At 32.1% G+C, this 26,928-nt stretch overlaps 1 protein-coding gene and 1 non-coding gene across 2 annotated transcripts in view; both read right to left on the bottom strand.

Annotated features, from left to right (window-relative positions):
- Positions 1-17,795, bottom strand: part of LOC115881978 — a 116,222-nt gene extending 98,427 nt beyond the window's left edge. The window contains exons 1-2 of the mRNA XM_030899745.1: positions 17,603-17,795; positions 9,863-9,987 (exon numbers count right to left, since the gene is read on the bottom strand). Of these exons, the coding sequence (XP_030755605.1) occupies positions 9,863-9,905 (43 nt within the window). The 5' untranslated portion in view covers positions 9,906-9,987; positions 17,603-17,795. The remainder of the gene's footprint in view (positions 1-9,862; positions 9,988-17,602) is intronic.
- Positions 17,796-18,589: 794 nt separating this feature from the next.
- On the bottom strand, positions 18,590-18,671 carry Trnal-aag. Its single transcript has one exon. It is a non-coding gene; the product is annotated as a tRNA-Leu (tRNA).
- Between the last annotated feature and the right edge of the window lie 8,257 nt (positions 18,672-26,928).

Below are 26,928 nucleotides of genomic sequence, written 5' to 3' on the forward strand. Positions count from 1 at the left end.
TACTTCAGACATGGTAATTTTATAGAACTATATAATATTAAGTTCAGAAAAAAATAGTTCTCTTTCCAAAAAAATATTTTCTTAAAACTTTAAACCACACCATTTAAAAATAATTTTACTCAATATAAATAGTTATTTTTCAAGTGTTATACAAGACGATAAATGGTATTTTATCGTCGACCAAATTAATTCACGAACGATGAATTCGCGAGTGAATTAATTTCGAGAGACGATAATACAATTTTATCGTCGCACAGTTCTTCGTCCCATGGACGGACAAAAATCGAAAAAAATAAGTTGAAATTTACTAATATCTGAATATAGTTAATTTTATACTTATAGCAATGTTCAACCATCCTGTATATAATTTTTCATAAACAGCGTTTTTGTTAGCAAATATTTTCACTAAAAATAAAATTTGCAATCATTATCTTATCAGTGAAAATAATAACATTCATAGTAGTTCTTGTATATTATGGAGTTAAACGGTACGTACTTAATTGAAAGCCAAAGATTGTCAAAACGCAATAGAGTCACTACTGACATAAGACACTCAGCAATAAGCATATCCAGCTGATGGAATTGGACGGACAATGCCATGTGCAATTTTTTGCCAATCTGAAGAAGAATCGACAGAACATATTTCATGTTGATACCTGGCGAATGTGCTATTCTTTATACATTATGGGGTGTCCGAACTTGGTATTCCGGAAATCCTCGGCAGCATATTCTACAGATAAAATAAAGTAAAAAAGTTCAAAGTATGTCCTAAAATGCAAGAGTTTCAGATACAGGGTGTGAGAGATTTCATTTTTATTTCGATTTTTTTTTTCAAATAATTTCTATTGATGTAAAATTGGTATCTGGGAGTTTGGATTAACATACAGAAATTTGATTTTGACTTGTCAATTAGACTCCCACTTGCCCTAGAGGAAGCCACTAACATATTTTTTAAGATGATTCTTAAATGGGTATAAAAATTTTATTGCTTTTCAAACTTCAAAAAGGCATATAAAAAAATATATCAAAAACATATCGTATTTATTGAATATTTTTGTTGTCATATTCAAACACTTTTAATTTTTGTATAGTTCACCTATCTGCTTGCGACGAACTTTATTTTATAATACTTTTCAGATGGAGTAAAATTGATAAGCAATGCCGATCTGGTTAATACTTGGCTTGATCATAAGAACAAGAACTCAAAATTATTTGTATTTCAAAAAATGTGTTCTTTATTAGATATTGATGAACCTTCCAGTCAAATGAGACACCACTTGTGCCTGAAAAAAGTCCACTATGTTGGAGCGAAACGTCGCATAAAAAAGTTTCCATCTTTCAATTTATTATAAAACCTCATACCCAAGAAAAGGAAAAATAATATATGGATATTTTTTTTCAGTCAAATAACTTAATTACTTCCTCCTCTTTATCTCTCTCTCAATATGTTTTTATTTCTTATCAATGATACATGTATTGACTATTTCTTTCAAATATCTTGAGAACACGCTCGTAGCGATTTTTACTACCTGACTTCAACACCAGGAATCTAGATTTCGAGAGTCTCGTATGGTCTCGTCTCATTTTCTAGGACGAGACTCGAACTTATGATATTGCTTAATACGGAGACGAGACTTTTATTGGTACCGTCTCGAGTGCTCAGGCTTCTCGTCATCTCCAGAATCTCACAGGGTGCAAGAAAACTCTTCACTTAAAAACCAACTTTATTTCTCCAACTGCAGTTTCTGTGTTTGGTTTGGGGGAGTCGAGACTTCTTATTTTGTATCGGCGAGACGAGACAAGACTTTATGAGAGTCTCGTCTCGTTGGTCTGTGGGAATCACTGGGACATTTACCAAGTAACATATTAGAAAATGATGTACAGAAATATCTTATATGTGAGGATACTTCATCTACCTTTGATTTGGATACTATAAATGTGGAAGATTCTGTCAGCAGTGATTCTTCTGAATCAGAGTAGTTACGATCTATGCATTTTGTTGTCCTAAAGTAAATTTATAGTATCTTAAGTTTTTTTTAATTAAATATAACATTAATGTTTCTTTTCATTAAGAAAAATATTTTTATCTTATATTAGGCTTATATTGTAGGAATCATGTTCTAATGTTATTTCAATTCTTTTTTTATCACAAGGATTTATTTAATTCTTACACCGTTTTCATACTATAAATTATTATTTGCTTAGATGGAACACAGCTCCAACATTTTTATTATTTATAAGATTTTTTTTCATAAACGTGGAACTAAGAACATCATCATTTAGTACAATGAGAGTACTCATCACTTATGAAAAGAATACAACAATTTTCAAAAATGGAAGTAATTAAAAAACGTGCGAGAAGAAATAGTAAGTTTTAACCTATCCTCGCTGTTAAAGTATTATTTAATTTACCCTTGCTGTTAAAGTACTATTTTATCTACTATTTTTGATAGATATAAGTTAATTTTAACAGTTGCTATGGAAAAAAATAAATTACAACCCTCTTAAGGTCTACTAACTGGCAGTAAGCGAAATTAAAAAATAAAGAAGAGTACGGACCCAGTAAATGACGTCTAAGGCTTGACCTAGCCAAAATTATCATCGATTCTCATTCCGCAGCCGCCTCTAACGCCGATTTTTTTTCGATCGTATAGTATTATTCCTTGAAAGCATTATTCGAGAAAATTTAGGTGATTTTCTATTAAATTAGAGCGAAATTTGTCCCACTGGACGGATCAACGATTCGTTTTAAACCGTTCCAAGCCATCGATCTTTTTCACTCATAAACTATATAGACGAGCCGAGACGAGGCAAAGAAAAAAAATACAAGACGAAACATCTATCATCGTTTTCGTGCAACCCGATGCCAATTTGTCAAAATTAGCTCGTTCCAAAGTCGTCGACTGAGACTTAAAACCAGAAAAAAAAACTGGAAACTGGAGATAGTCGTTCAATTTTTCATTGGAAATTGGACTCGAGTCCATGAAGTTACTAGATATTAACATCAATTTTCTGCTTTTTATAAATAGCGTTCCTCGCAAACTTTTTTATAGGGTGTTTCGTAGCTACAGGGTGTTAAAGTTTTAATATTTTTTCGATTTATTTTAATTTTCTTCCAAGTACTTTTAGCGTTTCGAATGAAATTTTGAGGGTAAAAGTTACTATAAATGCGGCATATTTTAGTGCTAAAAAAGTGTCGACATATTCACCAGGGACGTGCAAATGGGTTATCACTGGAATATTTTTCTAAAAAAAGCATGTACGCCACTGACTTTTTTTTTCTCTTGATAGCGAAACTCAGTACATGTATATTATTACATATATTTTTCATTTTATTGGTTTTATGGAAAGCACTGTTCATTAAAATGTTGTATCCTATGTTATAGGGCTTGTTTCTCTCTACAATTTCCTGTCTCACAATGTACCGTTTGTGACCAGGAAGGGTTCATAGTTTCATAGTTGTCGATTATCGAAAGAAATCAGTACTTGTATATTATTTCGTATATTTTTCATTTTATTGATTTTATGGAAAGCACTGTTCGTTAAAATGTTGTATCCTATGTTATAGGGCTTGTTTCTCTCTACAATTTCCTGTCTCACAATGTACCGTTTGTGTCCAGGAAGGGTTCATAGTTTCATAGATGTCGATTTTCGAAAGAAATCAGTACATGTATATTATTACATATATTTTTCATTTTATTGATTTTATGGAAAGCACTGTTCATTAAAATGTTTTATCCTATGTTATAGGGCTTATTTCTCTCTACAATTTCCTATCTCACAATGTACCGTTTGTGACCAGGAAGGGTTCATAATTTCATAGTTGTCGATTTTCGAAAGAAATCAGTACTTGTATATTATTTCCTATATTTTTCATTTGTACATTTTGAACAGTGCTTTCCATAAAATCAATAAAATGAAAAATATATGTAATAATATACATGTACTGATTTCTTTCGAAAATCGACATCTATGAAACTATGAACCCTTCCTTTTTACAAACGATCATAGTTTCATAGTTGTCGATTTTCGAAAGAAATCAGTACATGTATATTATTTCGTATATTTTTCATTTTATTGATTTTATGGAAAGCACTGTTCATTAAAATGTTGTATCCTATGTTATAGGGCTTATTTCTCTCTACAATTTCCTGTCTCACAATATACCGTTTGTGACCAGAAAGGGTTCATATATTCACACAACTATTAAACTTTTAATATCATTAACTTAGGAAAGTTTTAAATAAGTACTCATTGATTCCTCATCAAAAAATATGAAAAAAAGTTCCTGTAAACATAGATATGGAAATGTATAGTTAAAACCTACGGTTAAAACTTTTTAAAATTAGGTTTTTTGTAATTATCTTAAATACCATTACTTTTTTATTTGAAATTGCTGTATGTTGGGCTAATAGTAATAATAACTAATAGTAATAATATTTTATATAAATTAGTTAAAATATATAATTTATTAATTTTATTTTAATTTTCTTAATTGTGATTAATAAAATTGCGTTTATCTCATCAAGGAGGCCGAATTCGACAAAATAACAGGAGATAATTTTTAATTGGCATTAAACGGCCTACAAAATTTGGAGATCAAAAGCAAAAAATTCAGTGGCGCACGTTTTATTTTTGAAAAATATTCCAGTGATAACCCATATGCACGTCCTTGATGAATTTATCGACACTTTTTTTAGCATTAAAATATGCAGCACTTATAGTAACTTTTACCCACAAAATTTCATTTGAATCACTAAAAGCACTTGGAAGAAAATAATAATAAATCGAAAGATTATTAAGACCTATGTTGATATGAAAAATAAATCTTATTTTTACGTGAAGAATCTCCCCACGAGAGATTGCATTTTGAAACACCCTGTATAAAAGTAAATTTAATAAAAAAAAGAAATACCTAGTTTTAACTGATTTATTTTGGTAACTTGAGCTTTAAATACTATTTATTGTTCGGTCTCAGTCATAATTTGTTGTTCATTTCTTTACTTATTATCTATTAAAAAAATATGTACTGAAAAATATGAACTGATCTCAGACACACCCTAAAAAGTAAATTTGACAAAAACAGTCTTTATTATTTAACACTGTTTATTTTTATTCTAAGTCAATATGGGCCAAACCTTCAACAAATTTTGACCAAAGTAGGCCTTTTTTGCCTTCCTGCCAAATCCCATCAAGGCTAATTCCGGAAGGGATCTTTAGGGACAAGCTGGAGATGGCTCCTGGCCCTTTAAGGATTGCAAGGATTTGAACTATTTGGGCCTAGGGAAGTTATCCAGTATAGAGTTCGGGTCAACTATTCTAAACATCTTCTCCGTTTAGAGTGAGGCTTAAATGTCAATTAGAAACCTAAGGGAGTTTTTTTTAATCTTATGGTCGTTATTCGTTATATGCTTTAATTCGTTCAAATATACAGTACCTATTTCTCCGCATTGTCTTTACAAGAGAAAAAACTTTTTTATTGTTGACATTTTGAGAAAAATGCATTCTTCATAAAAATGTTTGTTTGTTCAAAAATGGTTAATCCCGTTTAGTGGAGTGCTTTAAGCCCTTATGGGATAAAAACCTCGGAATTCATTTACTGTGAACGAATTTTTATAAAACATTTTGGAAAAGCTCTGTATCAGGATTCCTATTTGAGATTTTCACTCCAAACCTTTTACAAAATATGTGTAGTAGTTTGGTAGTTCACATTTCAAAAACATTTTTATAGATATACAGGGTGAGTCAAATACATATTTATATTTGCTTAGTTCAGTGAATTTGCTATAAAATTCCGGTTCCAAAAATACCTTAATACCATAGAGTATACTAAGTGGTTTTTGAGGACGTCAATCTAGACGTCCAGGAACCTTCGTATGAGAACTTCTAATCAAGACGATCGATTTATTGTAAGTTTATCGCTAAGAAACCGCTGTTTGCCAGCTTTTCAAATTAATAATGAATTGCACATAAGGAACGTAGATATTAGCTAACGGACTATAAAAAGAAGATTGAATGAAGCAAATCTTATTATACGTGTTTTTTAAACTTTCACCAAAATATCAACATTTTTTTGCCCTCGTATAATTAACAGATGGAGAGTTTCATTTTTAATTTATAAAAAGATACTAAAAAGTCAAATAATTTGGCTACACACTGCTTAAAAAATCATCAAAATCGACCCATTAAAACAAAATATATTAACCTTTAAAATACATCAAAGTTTTAAGGTGCCTATTTTTCATGCCGGGGAATGTATTTCAAAAACTATACATTTTAGCCATATACTTTTCTAATAAAACAAACCTTCATTTTTTTACTAGAATCCAAAAATCAATTAATATATAGGGTGTTTCATTAAAAAAAACATAACTTTGATGTGTAACTTTTTTTGGGGACACCCTGTAGAACTCTACATAATTTCAGAAAATGCTTTAAATTGGCTTACATAAGCTCACAAAATTTCACTTCAATACAAACTTTTGTTCTCCTTGCAAAAACCGAGTCGTATATACAGGGTGTCCCAGAAATGAGTGCAGATATTTTAAGGGGTGGTAGATCTGGCCAAAAGAAACATATTTTCTCTTTACCATTTTTAAAATAGATTGAAAATAACCGAGTTATTTAACTTTGAAAGTTTAAAAAAAAAATTGCGACATTTTGAGAGCCGCCGGGGAATCTCGCGAATTTACTAAAATTATTAAAATCAAAAATTAAAGGCAAGGAAAAGAAATGGGTAAACATTTTAGCATTTTATCTATAAAATACAATACAAAAGGTTTCATATTAATACATTCACAGTAATTGAATTCCGAGGTAAAAGTCTCTTGGCACTCCACTAGTTTATACTTTCCAAATTTCCATACCGTTTTAGAGAAAATTAAAAAAATATATTGTTATTTTTTTTGGAATTTTATTGCCTTCTAACCAATCAGAGTATTTTAAAAGTCAATACATATTCTTGTTGGAAATTGAACGGTCTTCAAAAAAGGTCTGACATGATTTTTCATTTAAGCGACTCGTTTGAAAGTTATTGAAGGTTAAAGTTCAACTTCAAATCGTATATATGATAACTTCCCCAATGTTTTTTTAAGTATTTTATGACAAAATAATGGCTCATAAACATAAAATATCATATTTTGTCATTGGCGTAACTAGAGGGGTGCCAGGGGGTGCCTCCCCCCCTGGTACTAACTTCTGGGCACCCCCCAGAGATATCCTGAATTATGACTCTAGGCTACGTATTAATTTTTATTTGCTTGTGATGCAGCATAAAAATGACGTTTTCTAGTATTGTTTAGTTAATATTATTTTGTTGTGTTCAAAAAATGAGTTAATTTTTATTTTTTTTAGAAAATTTGTAGGTATTTAAGTAATCTACGGGAACACGGCTAGGCTTGATAACCAAGTCTATGAAATTTATTGATAGAAAAATTCATGTAAACGTTTTATTCAAAAAATGTGTTTTTTAAAATTATTTTTCATTTAAAAAAAAAGCCCTAGTCCCTCCCTGGGCTCAACCCCAGGCCCCCAGGCCCGCCCCAGGATAAATTGCTAGCTACGCTAATGTATTTTTTTTTTTTTAGAATTTAGAATGAGTGGGAGGGGGGTTAATCACTTCGACCTTACAGATCCATTGTGTCCCCCTTTCTGGAATCATAACTCATCATACAGTCCCAGGGCTTTGACAAAAGCCAGTATCTGGGACGGTTTTATAGAGGGTAGTTCTCCATCTCCAATATCAGTCGTACCAAAATTCATGGCACGAATGGTTGTCATCTCGGCGCACTCAGTGATGAGGTGTACTGGTGTTTCCCCATCTTCCCCACAGAATCTGCATTCGCCGTTTCTTCTTAGTTTCAATCTACTGAGGTGTTCGTTGAGGAGACAGTGTCCTGTTAAAAACCCCGTGACAATCCGAAGATTGTTCTTACTCAGACCCAGGAAGATCTGTGATTTTTCTTCATCATAAGCCCTCAGAAACTTCTTCGAGTGTCTTAGACCATTGGAAAATTTCCATTCCAGGTTGCGGATGGAATCTTCCAAGTTCTTGAGTTCCGCCTTGAGTTGGTTACCACTTGGAAAGCAGAACGGTTCTGGTTCAGTTAGTGGAGTGTTCGCTGCTTTCCTAGCTAGATTATTTGCTTTTTCATTGCCTTCTATCCCTTGGTGAGCAGGCACCCAGTGTAGGAGGACTTTGTTTTCTTTGCCTAATTTATTCAGCTTCTCTATGCATTCTTTGACCAATTTCGAATTGATTGATACTGAGTTGATCGCCTTTAACGCTGCTTGACTATCAGACAAGATGGCTATTTCTTGTTTCCGGTAGTTCCTATCTAAGATAAGTTGTACGCATCTCTCGATAGCGTAGATTTCTGCCTGTAGGATACTAGGGTAAGTGCCCATTGGTTCGGAGTAATTAGTTCTCGGCCCAAACACTCCGATCCCTGTTCCCGTATTGGTTTTGGAAGCATCAGTATACCAAGTTATGGTATGGTCTTTTTTTTTGATTGTAATGTATTTTATTACGAAATAATGGCTTAAAAACACAAAGTATCATATTTTGTGTTTGTGAGCCATTATTTGGTGACAAAATATAAAAAAATTGTGAAAGGTATCATATACGATTTGAAGTTGAACTTTAACCTTCAATAACTTTCAAACGAGTCGATTAAATGAAAATTCATATCAGAACTTTTTTGAAGATCATTCAATTTTTCAAGACACCTTTTTTAAAGGTTCATTTAAAAGTGTCTAAAATGCTAACCAATCTAATAATATTTTTACAAAATCATAGTTAATTATTAAAATATAAAAACCACAGCTTAACACCCTCCACAAAGAAAAGCTAACCAAAGCAACCCAAATCCTAACCAATCTAATAATATTTTTGAAAAATCACAGTTAATTATTAAAATATAAAAACCACAGCTTAACACCCTCCACAAAGAAAAGCTAACCAAAGCGACCCAAATCCTAACCAATCTAATAATATTTTTGAAAAATCACAGTTAATTATTAAAATATAAAAACCACAGCTTAACACCCTCCACAAAGAAAAGCTAACCAAAGCAACCCAAATGCTAACCAATCTAATATTTTTGCAAAATCACTGTTAATTATTAAAATATAAAAGAAAACTGCCTGATCCAATGATTTTTTGTTTTGAATCAGCCCTATTTATGTAAAGCTTTAATAAAAAACAAGAATAAGTGCAACATTCCGAGGTACTTATAGGGGGGTGTTACAAGAACCTATTATCTATTCTACAAGAATTGTTATTCCTCCGAGAGATGTTTTACCCCACCCAGCACCCCTATTCGCTCCCGGGTCCCGTAAGCTTCTAAACTGAAAAATGTATGAAAAACAAAGTGCACAAAATGACATTGACACATTTCCGCAGGAATTATTTTTGTATTTCTTTGCTCGTACAAAACAAATATAAGTTAATTTTTCATGTAACTGATTTCGGCTATTCTAAAGTCAAAGTATTTTTTATGTAAAATAAAAATAAAAAATTTCCGCAGATACTTTTTAGTGTTTTTATGTTTAGAAAAATGTCTAAAACACACCCCGAAGACTAGTTTTGATGTAACAGATTTCGGCTATACTAAAGTCCGAAAAATGAAAATGACGCATTTCCGCAGGAAAATTTTTGTATATTTGTACTCCTAACGCCTTCTAGAAAGCATATATAAAGTCATTTTTTAAATAACAGATTTCAGCTAAACGAAAGTTGAGCCACTTTTTTACTTATTTTTATCTGCAGAATATGCTGTCGCCGTTTCCGGAACACAGTTCGGACCACCCTGTATTTTTATCGATCATACGAAGAAAAAAAAACAAACAGAAATCTACTTACCACTATCACTCCTCCCCCTCCTCAGTTTATCTCCTTTTCCCATATTGCGAATTTTCTTTTGGCCTCTGCTCAGTTTTCTTTCCACTTTCCTTTTCTCCTAAGGGTTTCTTCACACGTTCCGGCTGCTGAAACAATAATTCCTGTTGAAGTATCCCGATAAATTCAATAAAGTAAGGCAAAAAAAGGGTGAGGGCAACTCGTTAATCCCGATTGGGATCTTCCAGGAAAGGGAAATTAAATTCCCCACGTTAGTAACCGGGAAAAAACGCTGATTGATTGATTGGAAGCTTATGTTGTCATAATTACTGCCTAAAAACTAATCTGCAGATATTTAGGTTTTATTTTTAACCTGCGTTGTGTTAAAAATATTTTTTATTGTGGCTTACGTCAGATGCGCTCGACAGAAGAAATATTATAAGCTTGGTGCATTTCAGTTGATTTCAACAAATTTCGACCGCAGCGCTTCAACGGCAGAAATCAGAAATTATCAGTACATATTTCATGTGTGTACCCTTCCGATGACAGTTCGTATTGATCGCATTAAAATATTATTGAAATCGTAAAAAGTATTTTAGTTTTTTGCTAGTACAGTTATTGAGACTATAAAACACTCAGGTACGAGGTTTGTGTGATGTAACGCTGTTTCGGGTAGTCAAAAATTGTGACAATTTCAAATGTTAATAAAATTGCCCAAAAAAATGTTAATGTGTAAAGGAGAGTGTAATTAGGGTGTTGTTGGGTGCATTAACATTCAATAACTCGACTTTCCCGGATATTCAACTCCCCCGAATCAGCATTTATAGCTTCATAATTTCTTACACCGATTTGATCAATAGCAAAAATGGATTCAAACAGTTCGACGAAACAAGTGAGTAAACAAAGTGCTCGTTACATAATCAAAAAATTAAATAGGCATATACTAGAGGATGAAATATAATTTGCAATATTAATGGTATATTTTTTAATCAATATAAAAAAATCAGTGATAAAACTATGCTCGCTACCGTAGTTAAACCAGAGATATGGAAGTGGGAGAATGAGCTTCGACGAGTGCGCATCCAAATTTTTGTCGACGGCAAGATGGCAGACATCTTCCAGGTCTCGCTGTCACTTCCCCTCTTTAATTGACATCTGTTTGTTTTGTTTTTTTCGTTTATGTTGTTATCTAGTTAAAATTTATTATTATCACAATTATTCTAAACAGTAATTCAAAAAGGCTTGTTGTATATTGTCATAGTCATTCTAAGAAAGCTAATACGCCGGGAAAAATGATTAGTTTTCATGTGTAAGTTTATACAACAGAATCGTGTTTACAGATGATCCAAAACTGTTTATTTTTAGTTTTCCTAAAGGCGATTTGTAAAAATCGTGATTGTAATTGGGAATGGTCAAAAACCAAGTGTGATGTGGCTATTTGAAGAGGATGTTTTTATTACATGTGGAGGAAGAAGATACTTGGAATCAATGTTTGTGCTTCTGTAAAACAGTGCACTCTTATAGTATCCATGAAAGCACAAGTTCAAGTGTACCAGAAATATGTCAAATATTGTATCACTCAGGCAAACAGATTGGTCCTTACTTGACAAGAAGATTATTTAGAGAAAAAGAAAACATAAGACAGGGTATTTTAATCGAAGAGCGAAAATTTAACATTTTTATTGAAAAGTTTGTTGTAGGTAGTTGTAGTTTTGTGCTAAATATTTCTAACATTAGCAGCAGCAGTGTTCAGAGTGTCAAGAGGAGAAGAATTCAGTTAATTAGATTTATGCACAGTTACAGGTATGAAGGCTTTTTCAAACATAGTATCGAGTTCTATAGTCAACATTTTTAGTATTCCTTTCTGAGATCATATAATCTAATTTTCTTAATAATAAATTAGGTATATGTATGTTGTACATACAGAATTTGGTTATGGACAAATAAGGATCGGCAAGCTTCTTTTGTGCAAAAAATAAATGATTTTTTCTAGTATTAAGACAAACCATAATGTGTTTTACAAACTTACCGGTAACAGTTTTTTTTATAATAAAACACTTAGGAATAATTTGAGTTGTTTATCAATATACTAATGACTTAAATTTTGACAAATTGAATCTGTATCAAAATAATTTTACGAAATATAAAATTGATGTTCTATTACAAGATTTAGAGTTCTTATTGTCGACAAAACCAGGATAAATACTAATAATATCCTTAATAAAATCACTGATGTTTATGTATTATGAAAATATTTGTTAGAGGACATGTTATGTAACAGTTTTTGTAACACAATTTGAAGGGACGAATAAAAAAAATAAAACAAAAACATATTTTTTCTAGGTTTATATTAAATATACAAGGTAATCATCAAAAATAATTATGAACCAAATGTTTTATGAATATACAACTTGAACAAAAAGTTGTTTAGAACAATTTTTACCAAATTTGCAAAAATTTTAAATTGAAACGCGTAATTCAGTACAAGTAAACATGAAATAATTGTAAATACTTATTTAATGGCATTTCGAGTGTTTAACAACTAAGAAAAGGTCATCTGTCCGTAGCGTCTTTTGTCAGAATATTCGTATATTTAGTATATTATATACCAATATTGTACGCAGTTTTAAAACTGATGATAATTAAATAAATCATATTAATGTTATCTAACCATAATAAATGATAGAATTTCACTAAATTTAAATTGCCCCCCGTATGGTTGAAAACAGCAAATTGATATTTGATTACTTATAGATTACCACCTATATACAAAATGACACGGAGACCTGGAATATGGCGCCCAACTTGATTAGACCTTCTGCGCATGTTGACGCTCATTCTCTATCCCTTCTATTTCTCTGAGTTAAACTCATCTAATTTTTTTTTAACTGGAATAATAAATTATAATGCAAGTTAGACCTTCTGAAAATATCAAAATATTTATTTTTTTGTTTAGAATTTCCACAAATTATACTTTCTAAGACTTTTAGAATAATTATGGGAAATTAAAATAACTTTAGTTGCACATCATAATACGACCACCAGCAAACTCCATAAGACGCATGGTGTCATTGATGACGTGCAACCAAAATTGTTTTAATTTCCCTTTTTACTCGCCATTTAAACCCGTGTATTTGTATTGTATATGTATTCGTTATTTACGATATCCTCCGGCGGCGGTGGCAGCACTGGCGGAGAATGCACCAAGCCTATACAGAGTGTCTTAAAACTGAATGTTTTGAATATAAAAAAAATATGTCTATTTTTTATCGCTTCTTGCATATATTGGCTATTATCGAATTTTTCTTATGTAAACATATTGTAAATGATCCGATCTTCAAAATAAAAAAAACTTCAATATCTAAAGTGGTTCTTAAGTTATGGCGTGTTATGTGTAAAAAAGTTGAGTTTCTAAATTATCGCGATTACTGACGTTTTCTCGTTATAAAAAAATGGACACCTTAACGATATCCTTATAATTCCAATTCAGATGCTCAGAAACATATCTAATGATTTTATCTAGGTGCCTTTTCGAAAACAAGTCTTAAAAGTAAGCGGTTTGCGATCGTGAGTTTATAATAATAATAATAATAGATCCCGTATATAGCGTTTAACGCCTTGGGAGTAGCAAGGTACAGCTTGCCATACTAGAGCCGTTCGGTATACAAGGAAGGTAATGTGGCTAGCACTCTACGCTTCAACCGCCTATTATTACCTCAGAATCGTGAATCCCAAGTACTCTTTTAACGACCTAGGTATCCAAACTATTTTTATTTAAAATAAAAATAGTCGGCAGATGACATGTCAGGTGTGGGATTCGAACCCACTACCTTGAGTAGACGAGAGCCTGTACCTCTACGCCACCTATCTATATGTGATTTTACTTTACTTGATAGGGGAAAGCGTACCGGCAACAACGCAACAGCACACCGTCGCATTTCACTCACTCCGACTTAATAAGATCCCTATGCGATTTACTTCTACACATGTAAATGCCGACCCAAAAGTAACAGTTACCAGCACGGTAGATACCTTACTTAACCTTACAATACCTATTCATCAAACTAATTAAAAACGATTTATTCGGAGAATTTACAACGCTAGAACGCCGGTCGCAAAGGTATTTAAAGCAGAGCATCATTATCCGGTCCTGTAAAATTAATCAGCGAACCAAGCGGCCGATTAATTAATTAGAACTATGGAGGCGCGTTATCGTATTGAGATAATTTTCATTAATTTATTCCGGTGGCGAATGCCGGCGGGCGCACCGGTTTTAACAAAATGTCAATGTTTTCCGTTCAAATTATTATTCTAGACGTGCGAGAGACCGCACCACGAAGCTTCAATCTTGTAGATGGACTCAGTGGCATAACTATCAATGTGCCGTGTGTGCAAAGCACACGGGCCCGTGCCCTCGGGGAGCCCGGGCCGCATTTCCATATCATTATCATATCTCTAATAGTCCTCCAACGAACTCAAAATTTACAATTTGTAAAAATCTAATCGTTTAGCTACAATATTCCGTGTCGTATGTGGTGAACAACTCTGTATAACGATAAAATTTCATTAGTTAGGTGTCTTCTTAAGAAAGGCGACGTAGTACCCAAGCAGCATTTGGACGTCGGGACAACGTTGTGTCACGCGACCAAACGTCGGGGCGCAACGTCGGCACAACCTCGTGCCAACCCTAGTCTGCACTAGTTTGGAGAATAATTTTTGGGTCGAAACGACGTTGGATACCGACGTTGGTTAGAAGCCTAATTTAGTACAAACTGCAACGTTGTTTAAAATCCTAATTCACAGAAATACAAAACTAATATTGCGTCTAAGTCGCGTTTTATCCTAAATTGGGATAATTATAGTAAAAATATTATTTTTATGATTTAGTTAGAGACATATGTCAGATGGCAGTGAAGGAAAACAAAACAAAAGTATTTAAGTGTGGAGGATGTTTGAAGATCATAATTATTGAAACACTTTAACCGACTCTGTAACTCGTTACCCAAGGCAAAAAAGTTAAACGCAAACAACTTTATTAATAAATGTATTGTTTCTACTTTGAAAAATACTAATTGGCCTTAAAATTAAAGAAGTTTTAAAAATTTTCTTGAATTTTTTTTTTTAGTAAAATGTGAATAATTTATTCGCAGTCGAAAAAATTGTTTCCGCGTGTTTTTTAGGGTCAAATATTTCAAGTTAATGTATTCAAAAAGCAGGAATTGCTATTTTAGGAAAGAAACATTTACTGATTTAACAACATGGCGGCTTTCACTTTGTTGTTTTGGAGATTAAGATGGAGTAGTTCGAGCAGTCGCAAGATTGCCTAATTTAGTCATCCTAGAGTCTAGCTTGTGCCGCCCTCTATAATCTAAATAAACGAGGGAGTGGATAAACTATCGGTAATATATGTACGTCGATGTATATTTAAATTTAGTTTTATATGTACCTTTCTTATGTCCCATTTTAATTAAGTTTTTTTTATAAAAACAAAAACAGCACTGAACTGTCTGACTGAACAGAACAATGAAGTGAAAATTTAAGATTTAAGGTTATGGTTCAATAAAGCTGCAAAAAGGTAGTGACTCGACGTCCTACCAACGTAAGAATAAGGAAATCTAAACAACGTTGGAATTAGTAAAACAGACGACGTTTGCATAACGTTGGAATGGGTCCTGAAACTGACGTCGGAAAACTCTATATTGTCCAACGTTGTAACTACGTTGTCCGAATCACCTAAAGATGACTTAAGCAAAAAAGGTTACAAGACAACGTTTATTCGACGTCGCAGAAGCTTCTACTTTGCTGTAGTAGCTACTAGTCCAACGTCGGTGCAACGTTATAAAAACGTTTAAATTTATTTTAATACCCAAGGTAGGGAGCTAACTATTTTTTGTAACTAATCCAACGTTGTGTTTAGTAAACATGTGGTCGCAAGTCGTGAAAATGCTACTTGGGTAGTTATTAAGCTTATTGTCTTATCGTCTGAGTGGTAGAAAAAAATAAAGATACACTTTTATGAGCTTTGTTTTATTGGCTGGAAACAGTTTTCTATATATTTTAAGGCCTATGGACACGTACACGCATACACCCAGCGGAACGGATATAAACCTCCCTTATTTGCTTTCTGACCGAATCTGGTGTGTCCCCGGCTTAAATGCTGCGCCGTGCTGGATCCATTCAAATCGTCCCAGATATATAAATATACTGTATGAACCCGTATATTCAAAGGGTAATTAAAATTTCAGGCTAGATATCCCATAAAACTAACCCTTGGAACAATATAAATGAATATGAAATGATTTTTCACCTATTTCATTTTCCCCATTAAATGTTATTGCCTTACTGAATTTAAAGTAATTTAAATTAAGATTATACAGGGTGTCAAAAAAAGTGTGCACTACTTTTTTGACAACCTGTATAATGAGTACAATAAAATGAATTCAATTAAATTTTAATAATTTTAATAACCGTTTCTTTGTTTCCAGTAATACCACCATTGAAACTAACACACAGTGTGATGAAAATTTTATAATAATATTTTTGCTTTATGGGACTATTTTAAATTATGATTTTGTTTAAAATGCTGTATGTCAAGATGGCTTGGAAATGAAGATAAATGAGGTTCATCGATGCCATTTAAGGCCCAGAAGTCTTCTGCTGTGCTGTAAAAGACAGTATAGGTGTCCAACAAGTCTTAAAAATGGTAAAAAATTCACTAGGATAAAGACAGACGAAACTCTGCATAGTAGAACCCCTGCCAAAATTGACAGACTTGATAAGCAAACACAGGAAGACTGTCAAAATTGTGTTGAATCTACTAACAGGGCATTTCAAGCTCAATAGTCGTCCAAAGTTGATGGTATTGCCGGACAGAATACAGGGTAGGTCAACAAGTGTCAGTGGATCTGGATGATTTTTTTTTAAATAAAACACACTGTATATACACTTTACATACTCCTAAAATATTATTAAAATTGTTTTTTATAATTTCAAAGTTATTAATTAATAAACAAAGAAAATAATTTTTCAACCTTTTTTTAAATAATTATTTAAAAAATACGACCTGAAATGGAAACTATACTAGGTAGGTACTTACTATAGTTAGTATTTTCTTTCTTTATTATAAATATAACGTAATCTCAAATCTTTCAGGGTATTCAAAATTTCATGCCAAACTCTCTAAAATATATCTAATATAATTTTTCTTCGTTTTTTTTTAAATGGAACTCCCTGTATATTATTTTTTTATTAGATGGAGAGTTAAAATTGAAAATTTTTTGTATTTAATTGTATTATTGATAAAAATTTACTGTGGGAAATGCCATATGAAATATAAAATCGCAAATATCTACGAAACCATTAAACATTTTGAAATAGGTACTCTCAATACAATTTTTTTTTATTTCTTAATTCTCCATCTATTGAAAAAATAATATACATACATGATATTCCATTTAAAAAAAAATCTTTGATCCACCTTGTAAAAGTTAAAACATTTTCTTGAAATGCATCCTTTACACTTGCACTTGAACAAAATTTCTATTTTTTATTATAGAAGCTACAGATGCTCAACACACTGTTGCAGGACTCTGTATATTCCTTTAGTTTAAAACACAATGTTTTTTTATAGATTTAGAAAAATAAAATGACACTATACTTACGGGTAGTAGGTGTCATTCTAGATTTTCAATAGGTTATTACTCAAAGAGATGATTATACTTGATTCAACAAAAATCAAATTTAAATACATTCTCTGCAACTTACCACAAAACTGCCGCTTTGTCTTTGTGTCCCGAACAGCTGTTCCTCCTGTTTGTATCTCACCTTACCGACATCCGAGTATTTTTTATATATTTTCCTCTGTCCGATTTCTTATCAAAACTAAATGAAAGTCTATATTTTACTCTACGAATTTCGCTTCGTCCCTTCCGACCTCTGTAATCGCCGGTCTCTCCCGTTGGCTCCCCCGACTTACTACCCCCAAAAATTGGGGATGCTTTTTATCCAAGGACGCGAAACTGTTGCGCAGCTCTCGCAGTGAACGGCTTTTCCTCCAGGGAAAACATTGAAGGGCACTGTTTGCCATCTAGCGGTGAGACGGCGAAACGCGACTGTGAAAGTTATAGAAACCTGTAATTTGTGAGCGATTTTTAGTGCTGGGTGTTGCGTCTAGCCAAGAGATGGCGCCAGTAGTGAGAGTTGAAATAAATTTAAAAAAAACTATTAATTTTGAACTTAAGCAAAAAACAAACATATTGTACTGGAAAATGTTTTATTATTGTTTTTTTTTATTAAATTGGCTAGATTTTTAGTCAATCAATGACAGAAAAAAATAGCAGGCACATTTTTTAAGAATATTATTTAGACGGAATGCGTAATTTTTATTAAAAAAAAGTGTCAGTGAGCTTCAGAAAATATTTATTTAGGCTAAACTTATAATAATATGTATAACAAATTTTGTTAGTTAAAAAATAAAAACAAAACTGCCATTTCCTAATTACAATACGTTTTAAAACAGATGGAGAAAATATTGTGTCTTTTCTATACCTGTCTACAACTTATTGACCATTGTAAATAACTTTATCTTTATTCTATTGCCGTGTGATCGATCCAAAAAAATAACGGCAGATTATTAATAATTTTTTAATGAAATCAAATGGGAAAAAAACAATACAACTGAACCACACAGTGATATACTTTATCTATAATTAATTCAAAATAAAAAAAGCTCTTTTTAAGTTTAAAAAAGGTTGGCAGCGGTGGGATTCGAACCCACGCCTCCGAAGAGACTGGTGCCTTAAACCAGCGCCTTAGACCGCTCGGCCACGCTACCTTGTGAAGGAGTTTTCAAATTAGTTGTTTTTCTTAGAAAGAATTTTAGGAAAATTAGAAATTTTTAGATTAATTTATTTTAAACAAATATAAAACGTTTAGAAATACAAACTGATACATTTAATGTTTTATACTAATGCTACAAAGGTACTAATCTACTAATACAGCTATTCACCATGTAAAATGGGCAATGCCATCAACAAAATAAGGCCAGAAATCTCTGACGTAATATCCGATACGTCAACAACATGGTACAAAGAAATCAAGGTATGATTCTTAATAGAAGATTATTTTCTTTTATCTATGGGTATGATCGATAGCGGCTCCAATTTCGTTCAGTTCGCGCATACCACCTGTGACGTCACTAGGAAAATAAGGAATAAATAAAAAATTGTGAAAGTTGACAGGAGATCTGTATTTTTTGGGGTTATAGTTAAGAATTGTTTATTTTTAAGACTTTTTAGTTCATTTAATTTAATAATTACTAAAACCAGCAGTTCCAAAAATATATTTAAAAATAAAAGACAAAAATCCAAAATATTAATCATCTATTAACATGGATTTGGACGATAATAGGTAAGAATACTAAATTTATTTCTATATTCGGTATAAAATTGTTTATTAGGTTTTTAGTTTGCGATGTTTGTGGTAAATAATGTTCATGTTCATTGTCTCTGAATTCACATGAGGACAGAGATGAGGCTCTATGGAAAAGTAACAACAAGAGGAATTGTTACATCATTTAAAAAATGTTGGGAAGTTGATTGTTTCCCATCGAAAAGTAGAAAATGCCAATGCAGATGTATTGTAATTGTGATAGAAGTAATTCCAAGGGTGAAGTTTATTATAATTAGTGACCTGTGCTTCTTTTTATATGTAGATGTTTCAGGTTTTGAGAAAGTCGGTTGAACGAAACCCAAAATTTAGAGGAAGTATTTGCATACCCAGAATATGCCTGTCAAGGATTATAGCTCAAATTTCCTTTAATGGTAGGAAATTATTCAATGCAAATTAACTTTTTAAGTGACTGAAATATTAAATAGTTTACAATATGGTAATGAAATATTAAATAGTTTACATATATCACTGTAAAAATATATTACTTTTAGGTACAATTAGGGCCCGATATATTTCAAAATGTAGAATATTATTTTATATTAAATGCGGTATTGTACCAACGATCAATTTATATATTAATACCGGAGATTAAAAAATAACAGAATAAATAGTTCTTTTTTTTATACTACAAAAATAAACTATAGAATACAACAGTATTTAAAAAATTAAATAAAAAATTTATGTCCCGGCCGAGATTCGAACTCTGGTCTCTCGCTTGCTAGCCTGACTCTTTACGCACTGCTCCACAGTAACTTGCTTAGCGATAATTCAATGACGGTATATAAACAAAAAAACAGGTTTATTATAATATTTTGACGATTTGAATTGGCGCGCGGAGCGTGCTGACCAATAGCGCCAGTTATCACCTGTGACGTAGCGACCAACCTGCGCAATATCATACCTTGTATTCTTTGTACCATGCGTCAACAAAGTAGGCTTTAACTTCTAAACTATTTCCATTATTTAGCTTATGGACTATTTAGCAGATATTTACAGTAAGATGTTTATTTCAGAATTTCAAAATTAATACTGTAAAAGTTACTGTTAAAGTAGTTTACTAATAAAACAAATTTGCCTAACGGACAAAAAAATGCTTAACGTTTCGGGAAGTTTTGGGAAGCAAAAAAAAACACAAAAAAAAAGAAAAAAAGTATTGTTGTTGCGAGTTTGGTTGCTGAGCGTCTAAAAGCGCTTAGCGTTTTGTAAGTTACAGAATTAGGGCCCTGATTTTAATTGTTTTAATTAATAATGTTTATTATAAGAACATCCCTAGGTCGACGTATACGTGAACGATTCCCTTGGATTTACATCAAATTGACTGAAATATAATTTTTCCCAAATTGATATAAACCCTCAAATGTTCGGATTAAAGAATATAAAGATTATTTAAGAAAGGGAGATTTTCACAAATCTAAGATTTGTCAGCATTCCTGGGACACAGGGCACAGAATAAATTTTAATAACGCCAAAATTATAATGAAAGGAGCGATAGCCTCTAAAAGAAAAATAAAAAAGGCTTTTTTTAACATAAAATGGCTAGTTTAAATTTCTTAGTTCATAGATTACTTAGTTTCCCACTTTCCAACGAAAGATATGAAATAGAAAGAGATTACATTAGGAATGTAGCGGAGTGTAATGGATAAAAGTAATCACTAGTTGATAAATTAATTAGAAAACTTATAGGTATATGTTAAGGTAGTTTCTGAAAATTTTTTCAAGTGTCATTTTAAAGATACGTCTAAATATTTTTCAATACCGTTTGAAAAAAGTTATCCGTCGGTCTAAAAGGAATTTTAAGAATGTTAATTATAAACTTGTGTATAGTGTAATAATAAATTACAACAATTATTAGGTAATCCATAGGATAAAAACACCTCCACTGAAAGGTCGGGTATTTATGAAATTTCTACCCAAAATTGTAATCAGAAATATGTTGGGCAAACTAGAAGATCGATATTAACTAGATTTAAAGAACATTTAGCTCAGATAAGATATGAATCACAGGATAAATTCTTGCGTTGCCGAACATATTGTTGATAAAGAACATTGTATAGATCTTAATAATTTAAAATTAATTAAACAAGTCTCAAATTATAGGCAATTAGATGCATATGAAAGCATCAGAATTAATAAATGTAAAGATAGGTATGAACAGAGTCAACGGTCCAATTCCTTCAAGTTCTTTGTTCCTACTACTCTAGTGGCGGAAATTAACTGTTACGCTCAGTTGGCTCTGACTCGGTTGGTTAGATTTTGCCACGCCCACTCGGTACCTACTGGGCGAGTATATAAACGCTCAACTTGTAGATTGTACTTTAGTTTATAATCATCTGCTGGTGATGCTTATGGACTATTTAACAGATATTTACAGTAAGATGTTTATTTCAAAATTTCAAAATTAATACTGTAAAAGTTACTGTTAAAGTAGTTTACTAATAAAACAAATTTGCCTAAAAGAGGCTTTTTTAATACAATCTAATAAAATTAAATGTATTGCTTATGCATCTGTAGATATTAGTAATGTATGGCAATCGCTTCTTTGATTTTAAAAAACATAACATACGTAAAAATTAAAAATAATCATACAGAAACTTTGGGGCTTTTTGGTTTTACCTTATTAAGTAATTGTTATCAGGTAGTAAGAAATTGTTAATTTTGAAGTTTAACTTGATATAATGTCATTTTAACAGAACGTCAACGGTTTTTGTAGACGTATCTGTTTAAAAAAAAACTAAAGTTTTCTCGAATAGTTGAATTTAAATATTTTAAATGGTTTTTTTCTTTATTCTTTGTATTTTTTTGCTTCCGACGACGGAAAGAGATAAACTTTCCGAAACGTTAAGCATTTTTTTGTTCGTTAGGCAAATTTGTATATCTGTAAACCTAACTTCCGACAAATAGTTTCCGTTTGGATTAACGCAGAAACGTTTACAAAAAATAACTATTTTATTTTGTAGATTTCCTTGCAGTGGCTAAATACCCAAATAGGATTTTTTGGAGAAATCAATACATGTATGTAAGCAGTATAAGATCTGCTTCATTTCTTGATGGAGAAGGCCTTAAAATAAAAAGCTTAAAAACTACATCGACTTAATCAAGAAAGGACTGTAAATATGCTAAACGGTCAAGTTTTCCTTGCGCTTTTGGTCGCAGTTCTCGAACACGATCGCTAATTTCTTGGAAAACTTTGGCGACGCATAAATCTCGGCACCGGGCTCCATCTGGAGACGTTCCAGGGCGAAAATAGCGCGCGTCACTTTTTAATTAACTTGTTTTTTGAGGCCCCCGATGGCCCCAGAACCGGCAAAGTTCGGTCCTGTTCAGCTGTCACAGAAAATTGAATTTGCCACCATTGTCTCTTCTTTCTTCGTCTCTCCAGTTTGAATTAATATTCTGGCGTTTTTCTTTACTGGTTTTCAGACAGTCGTAGGTCATTATTAGCATTTCGCATAAGTAATGTAAAGTTTTCTGGTTGAAAATAGTATATTGTTTTATTAGGAGTAAAATTGACACTTTTTGTGGCGAGACCAGTGGCGTAACTATCGATGTGCCGTGTGTGAGAAGCACACGGGCCCGGGCCCTCGGGGGGCCCGAGCCACATTCCCATATCTATCACATGTTATCGCGAATCAAGCAAAATCGGGCGATCCCGAACTAAGTTCTTATCTATCACATGTCTTCTTAACTACTTAAATAGCATACGCTATCGCGAAAATAACTTATTACTTTACACTTGTTCTTGTGCAATTTTGTAGCTGTGTTTTCCTTTTTATTTTGCAAAATAAAAATAACTGGAAATATTGATTTTTCATTAGAGCAATAAATTTGACAAAAAAGGAAATTTGCTGTATTGTCACTGGATTTCTGTACTATCGAATAAAAATAGAACTAAGCTAGTTGTAGCATCAAAAAGAGCATGAAAAATTATACTGGCCAAACTAGTTAACTCAAAATCACAAAAACTCTAGTTACCTAAAGGTTGAATTAAGGTGACGATAAGGCAGCTGAGTTACGAGAGGTGCCCGAAACTGCCACTTTTTTTGGCAATTATTTCAATAGAAAATGAAGTTACTCGTACAATAGACATTGGTAATATTCTGTCAACTTTCGCCCATGCTAAAGCAAGGCAAAAAGAATTTTAACATGTTCATGTTCCTATTTACATTGTTTATTTTAATTTAGTTAGTTTTGTTGTTGTTTTTTGTTTTGATTTTATTTATTTTTTTATTTATTTGATATTTTATATGTTTTGGGTTACATATTCTGTGTTGCAGTAATAAATAATACTATATAAAAATTAATTTGATAATGTTATTTCTAACCTAAAATATGAGTGCATATTATTCAGATTAGTATATAAGTATTGAAATATGTAGGTGTAATAGGGGGCCCGGTAAAATTTTTGCACACAGGTCCGTGGGTCTGTTGTTACGCCACTGGGCGAGACTGTGTACGTTTGACATTAGAGGCGAGGCACGAAAAGTCATTTTTACTCCGAACAAAACATGCTTTTTTTTTCAAACGTCACAAATAATTTTTTAAACAATTTCTCTCAAACATTGCAAATTGTATAAAAATATTTAATAGTAATATGTATGTAATTATACAGGGTGTCTCAGACTGAGCGTGCATTAGAAGTTTCTAGAAAACCACAATATCTAGATCGGAGATTTTTTGCACATCATTGTATTACTACGAGATCCTTTGAATAAGAAGACTAAGGAAGGAGCATATCAAAAATCTTAGGTCCACCGCGATGGGCCTCAAATATGGCCGACTTAAATTCCGGTTTGTCAGTGCCGTTCTAATTTTATTTAAAAAATGTAAAATTATGATGTAGGGTAGACGTGGGGTAGACTCAATATTTTTTTTTATTTTACGTTGTGAATAATTATAAATATATGTGGTAGTTATTAAAATTGTTATAAAAATATAAAATTCTAATAAAAATAGATAAGTTTTAATAATTATTTATTAACACAGACATCCGATACGCTACTGAAGCAGGTAAGTCAAATTGATGTATCTAAATTCTTTGACATCTAATCTTTGACAAGTAGCAAATAAAAGCAAAAATGCAAGAAAAAATATATAATTAGTTAATTTAAGTGAATTTCATAAATGATCGGTTTACGACACGTATATATATTATATAGTCACTTCCTAGCGAAAAGTTGTTCCATTATTTCACTCGATTTTTGCCGAGATCTACCGCGCGCTCCACCACCAACTATTTTAGAGTATTTTTCGATAAATCGCGATAGTGTCACTGTTAATTTAAGTGCTGCCACAATTTCCATCTAGATTTATTACCTTTATACAACTATCAGAAGTAGAACAAGGGCGTAGATAAGGGGGGGGTACTGGGGGACAGTACCCCCCCCCCCTGACGCTTGACGAGATACGAGAATTGAAATAGTCATTGACTATGAAAGGATTTTTTTTAATTAATATCCGACATATAAGAACACTTTGTATGCTTTTAATTATGTTGATTTATCGTTTATAATATGTTCGACCTAATTAAAAGCACACAAAGTGTTCTTATTGGCCAGGACAGATTAGTGGGGTTAACTCTAATCAATATCCATAAAGATATTGAAATAAATGTTGATGCTGTTATTGATAGGTTTTCCAAACAGCGTAGTAGAAAACTTGATTTTGTTTTGTAGTTTTATTTATAGTTTATAGTTTTTATAGTTTTTTTTTGATAGTTTAGAGTTTTTTATTTATAGTTTATAGAAAATTAACTAATAAACGTCGTTGTTTCATTTTTGTTTATGTTATTTACAAATCTATATTTTAATTTTTGTGTTATGTTTTTATATATTTATGAAGACAAAAAAATCGCCGTCGTTTTAATTCGACAAAAAAATTCCGACGGTGATTTTTTTGCGACTTAATCATAGTACCACCCCCATAGCATACACCTATCTATGCCCCTGGAGTAGAATAAATAATAAATAACATAAAATAAGCTCCGTAAAGACTAACAAATCTACAAAATTTCAAATCAAATTCAAATGTGTCAAATGAATCGTCAAACAGAACTGTCAAAGATAATCATCCTAGAGTCCTTTTTCCGCACATCATGCATGAATACATGGATAGCGTTATGCTCCTTTCTTAGTCTTCTTATTCAAAGACGAGATCTATCGATTAAAAATATTTTCAATATGGCGGCAATTCCGGAAATACCTGAATGTTGACAACAACGTTCTTATTTTAAATGGGTGCCCCCATTTTTTATAACATACTTAAATTCTGTGTAAAATTCTACGAATATTGATGTTAAACACTCTATACCTAATATTAACCGTTTTTAAGAATTTTTTTTTTTTCATTTTTTTCATTTTTAATTTTCATTTAAGTGTGTAGTAGAAAATTGTGGTATCCATTTAAAATAAGAAAGTATTTCCGGAAATGCCGCCATATTGAAAATATTTTTAATCGATAGATCTTGTTGTAAAACAATACTTTCCTACTTCTATGCCTACTAGGCGTTAAAATGACGTTATTATATTGTCAATGACGCCGCGAAAATTAATACTTTTGTGACGATTGAAAAAAAAAATTATTACAAAGACTGTTTTTTTTTCTAGCTCTATATAGCTCTCGAACCTTAGAAAAATGAGGTGAATAGTAACATGGAATGGCTACTGCTACTAACGCCAAAATCACTGTTATAGGGGAAATAGAGAAAAGAGCCTTAGCGAGGAGGGGGCGGGGGTGAACAAAGATCGCGCGATCCCGCCATTGTACCGGAAATGACGCTGACTGATGATTGCTCCGGTTCCCTTCTAAAGGATCTTTTCTTAAGGAAGGACCCCGCGATGGATGGTGCGGCTCTGTGTTCGGGGGTGTACAATGGAGAAAACGGAAAATTGCTACGTTGTCAGATTGGGCAACTTTGATTAATTTTACCTAAATTCACTCAATGATTTGGGTTATATTATTTTATTCAATATTCTGTACGTCTAGTGTGTGTACTAGTCTTATGTCTTCATATATTTTGTGCACTTTTTTATGTAAAAGTAGAGGGAGTTCGAAAAAATAACAGCCAAATTTCAGGAAGTCGTTCCTCATCAAAAAATATCGAAAAAAGTTTCCATAAACATGGGTGTGAAAATACGTAGCTAAAAAAAGATACAGAATTTTAAACATTTTTAAAATAATATTTTTTTTTGTAATAATTAGTATCTTAAATACCCTATTGCCGACTTTCTTGAAATTTGTTAGTGTGTTATTTCTAGTAGATTGTAGATTATACAGGGTGATGTGTTCCTATAGAGTGTGGGGAGATTCTTCACGTAAAAATAATCTTACTTATTTTTCATATCAACATAGGTCCGATTCTGCTTTGTTTCGTGGTTACAGGGTGTTAAAGTAAGTCTTAATAATCTTTCGATTTATTATAATTCTCTTCCAAGTACTTTTAGTGATTTAAATTAAATTTTGAGGGCAAAAGTTACTATTAGTGCTACATATTTTAATTGAAATCATTGGAATATTTTTCAAAAAAAATGCGTGTGCCACTGACTTTTTTCTTTTGATATCAAAATTGTATAGGCCGTTTAATGCCAATTAAAAGTTATCCTTGATATTTGGTCGAATTCGGCCTCCTCGATGAGAGAAAGGCT

Source organism: Sitophilus oryzae, unplaced genomic scaffold, assembly GCF_002938485.1.
Source record: "Sitophilus oryzae breed Bouriz unplaced genomic scaffold, Soryzae_2.0 scaffold_1745_pilon_pilon, whole genome shotgun sequence".
Lineage (NCBI taxonomy): Eukaryota > Metazoa > Arthropoda > Insecta > Coleoptera > Curculionidae > Sitophilus > Sitophilus oryzae.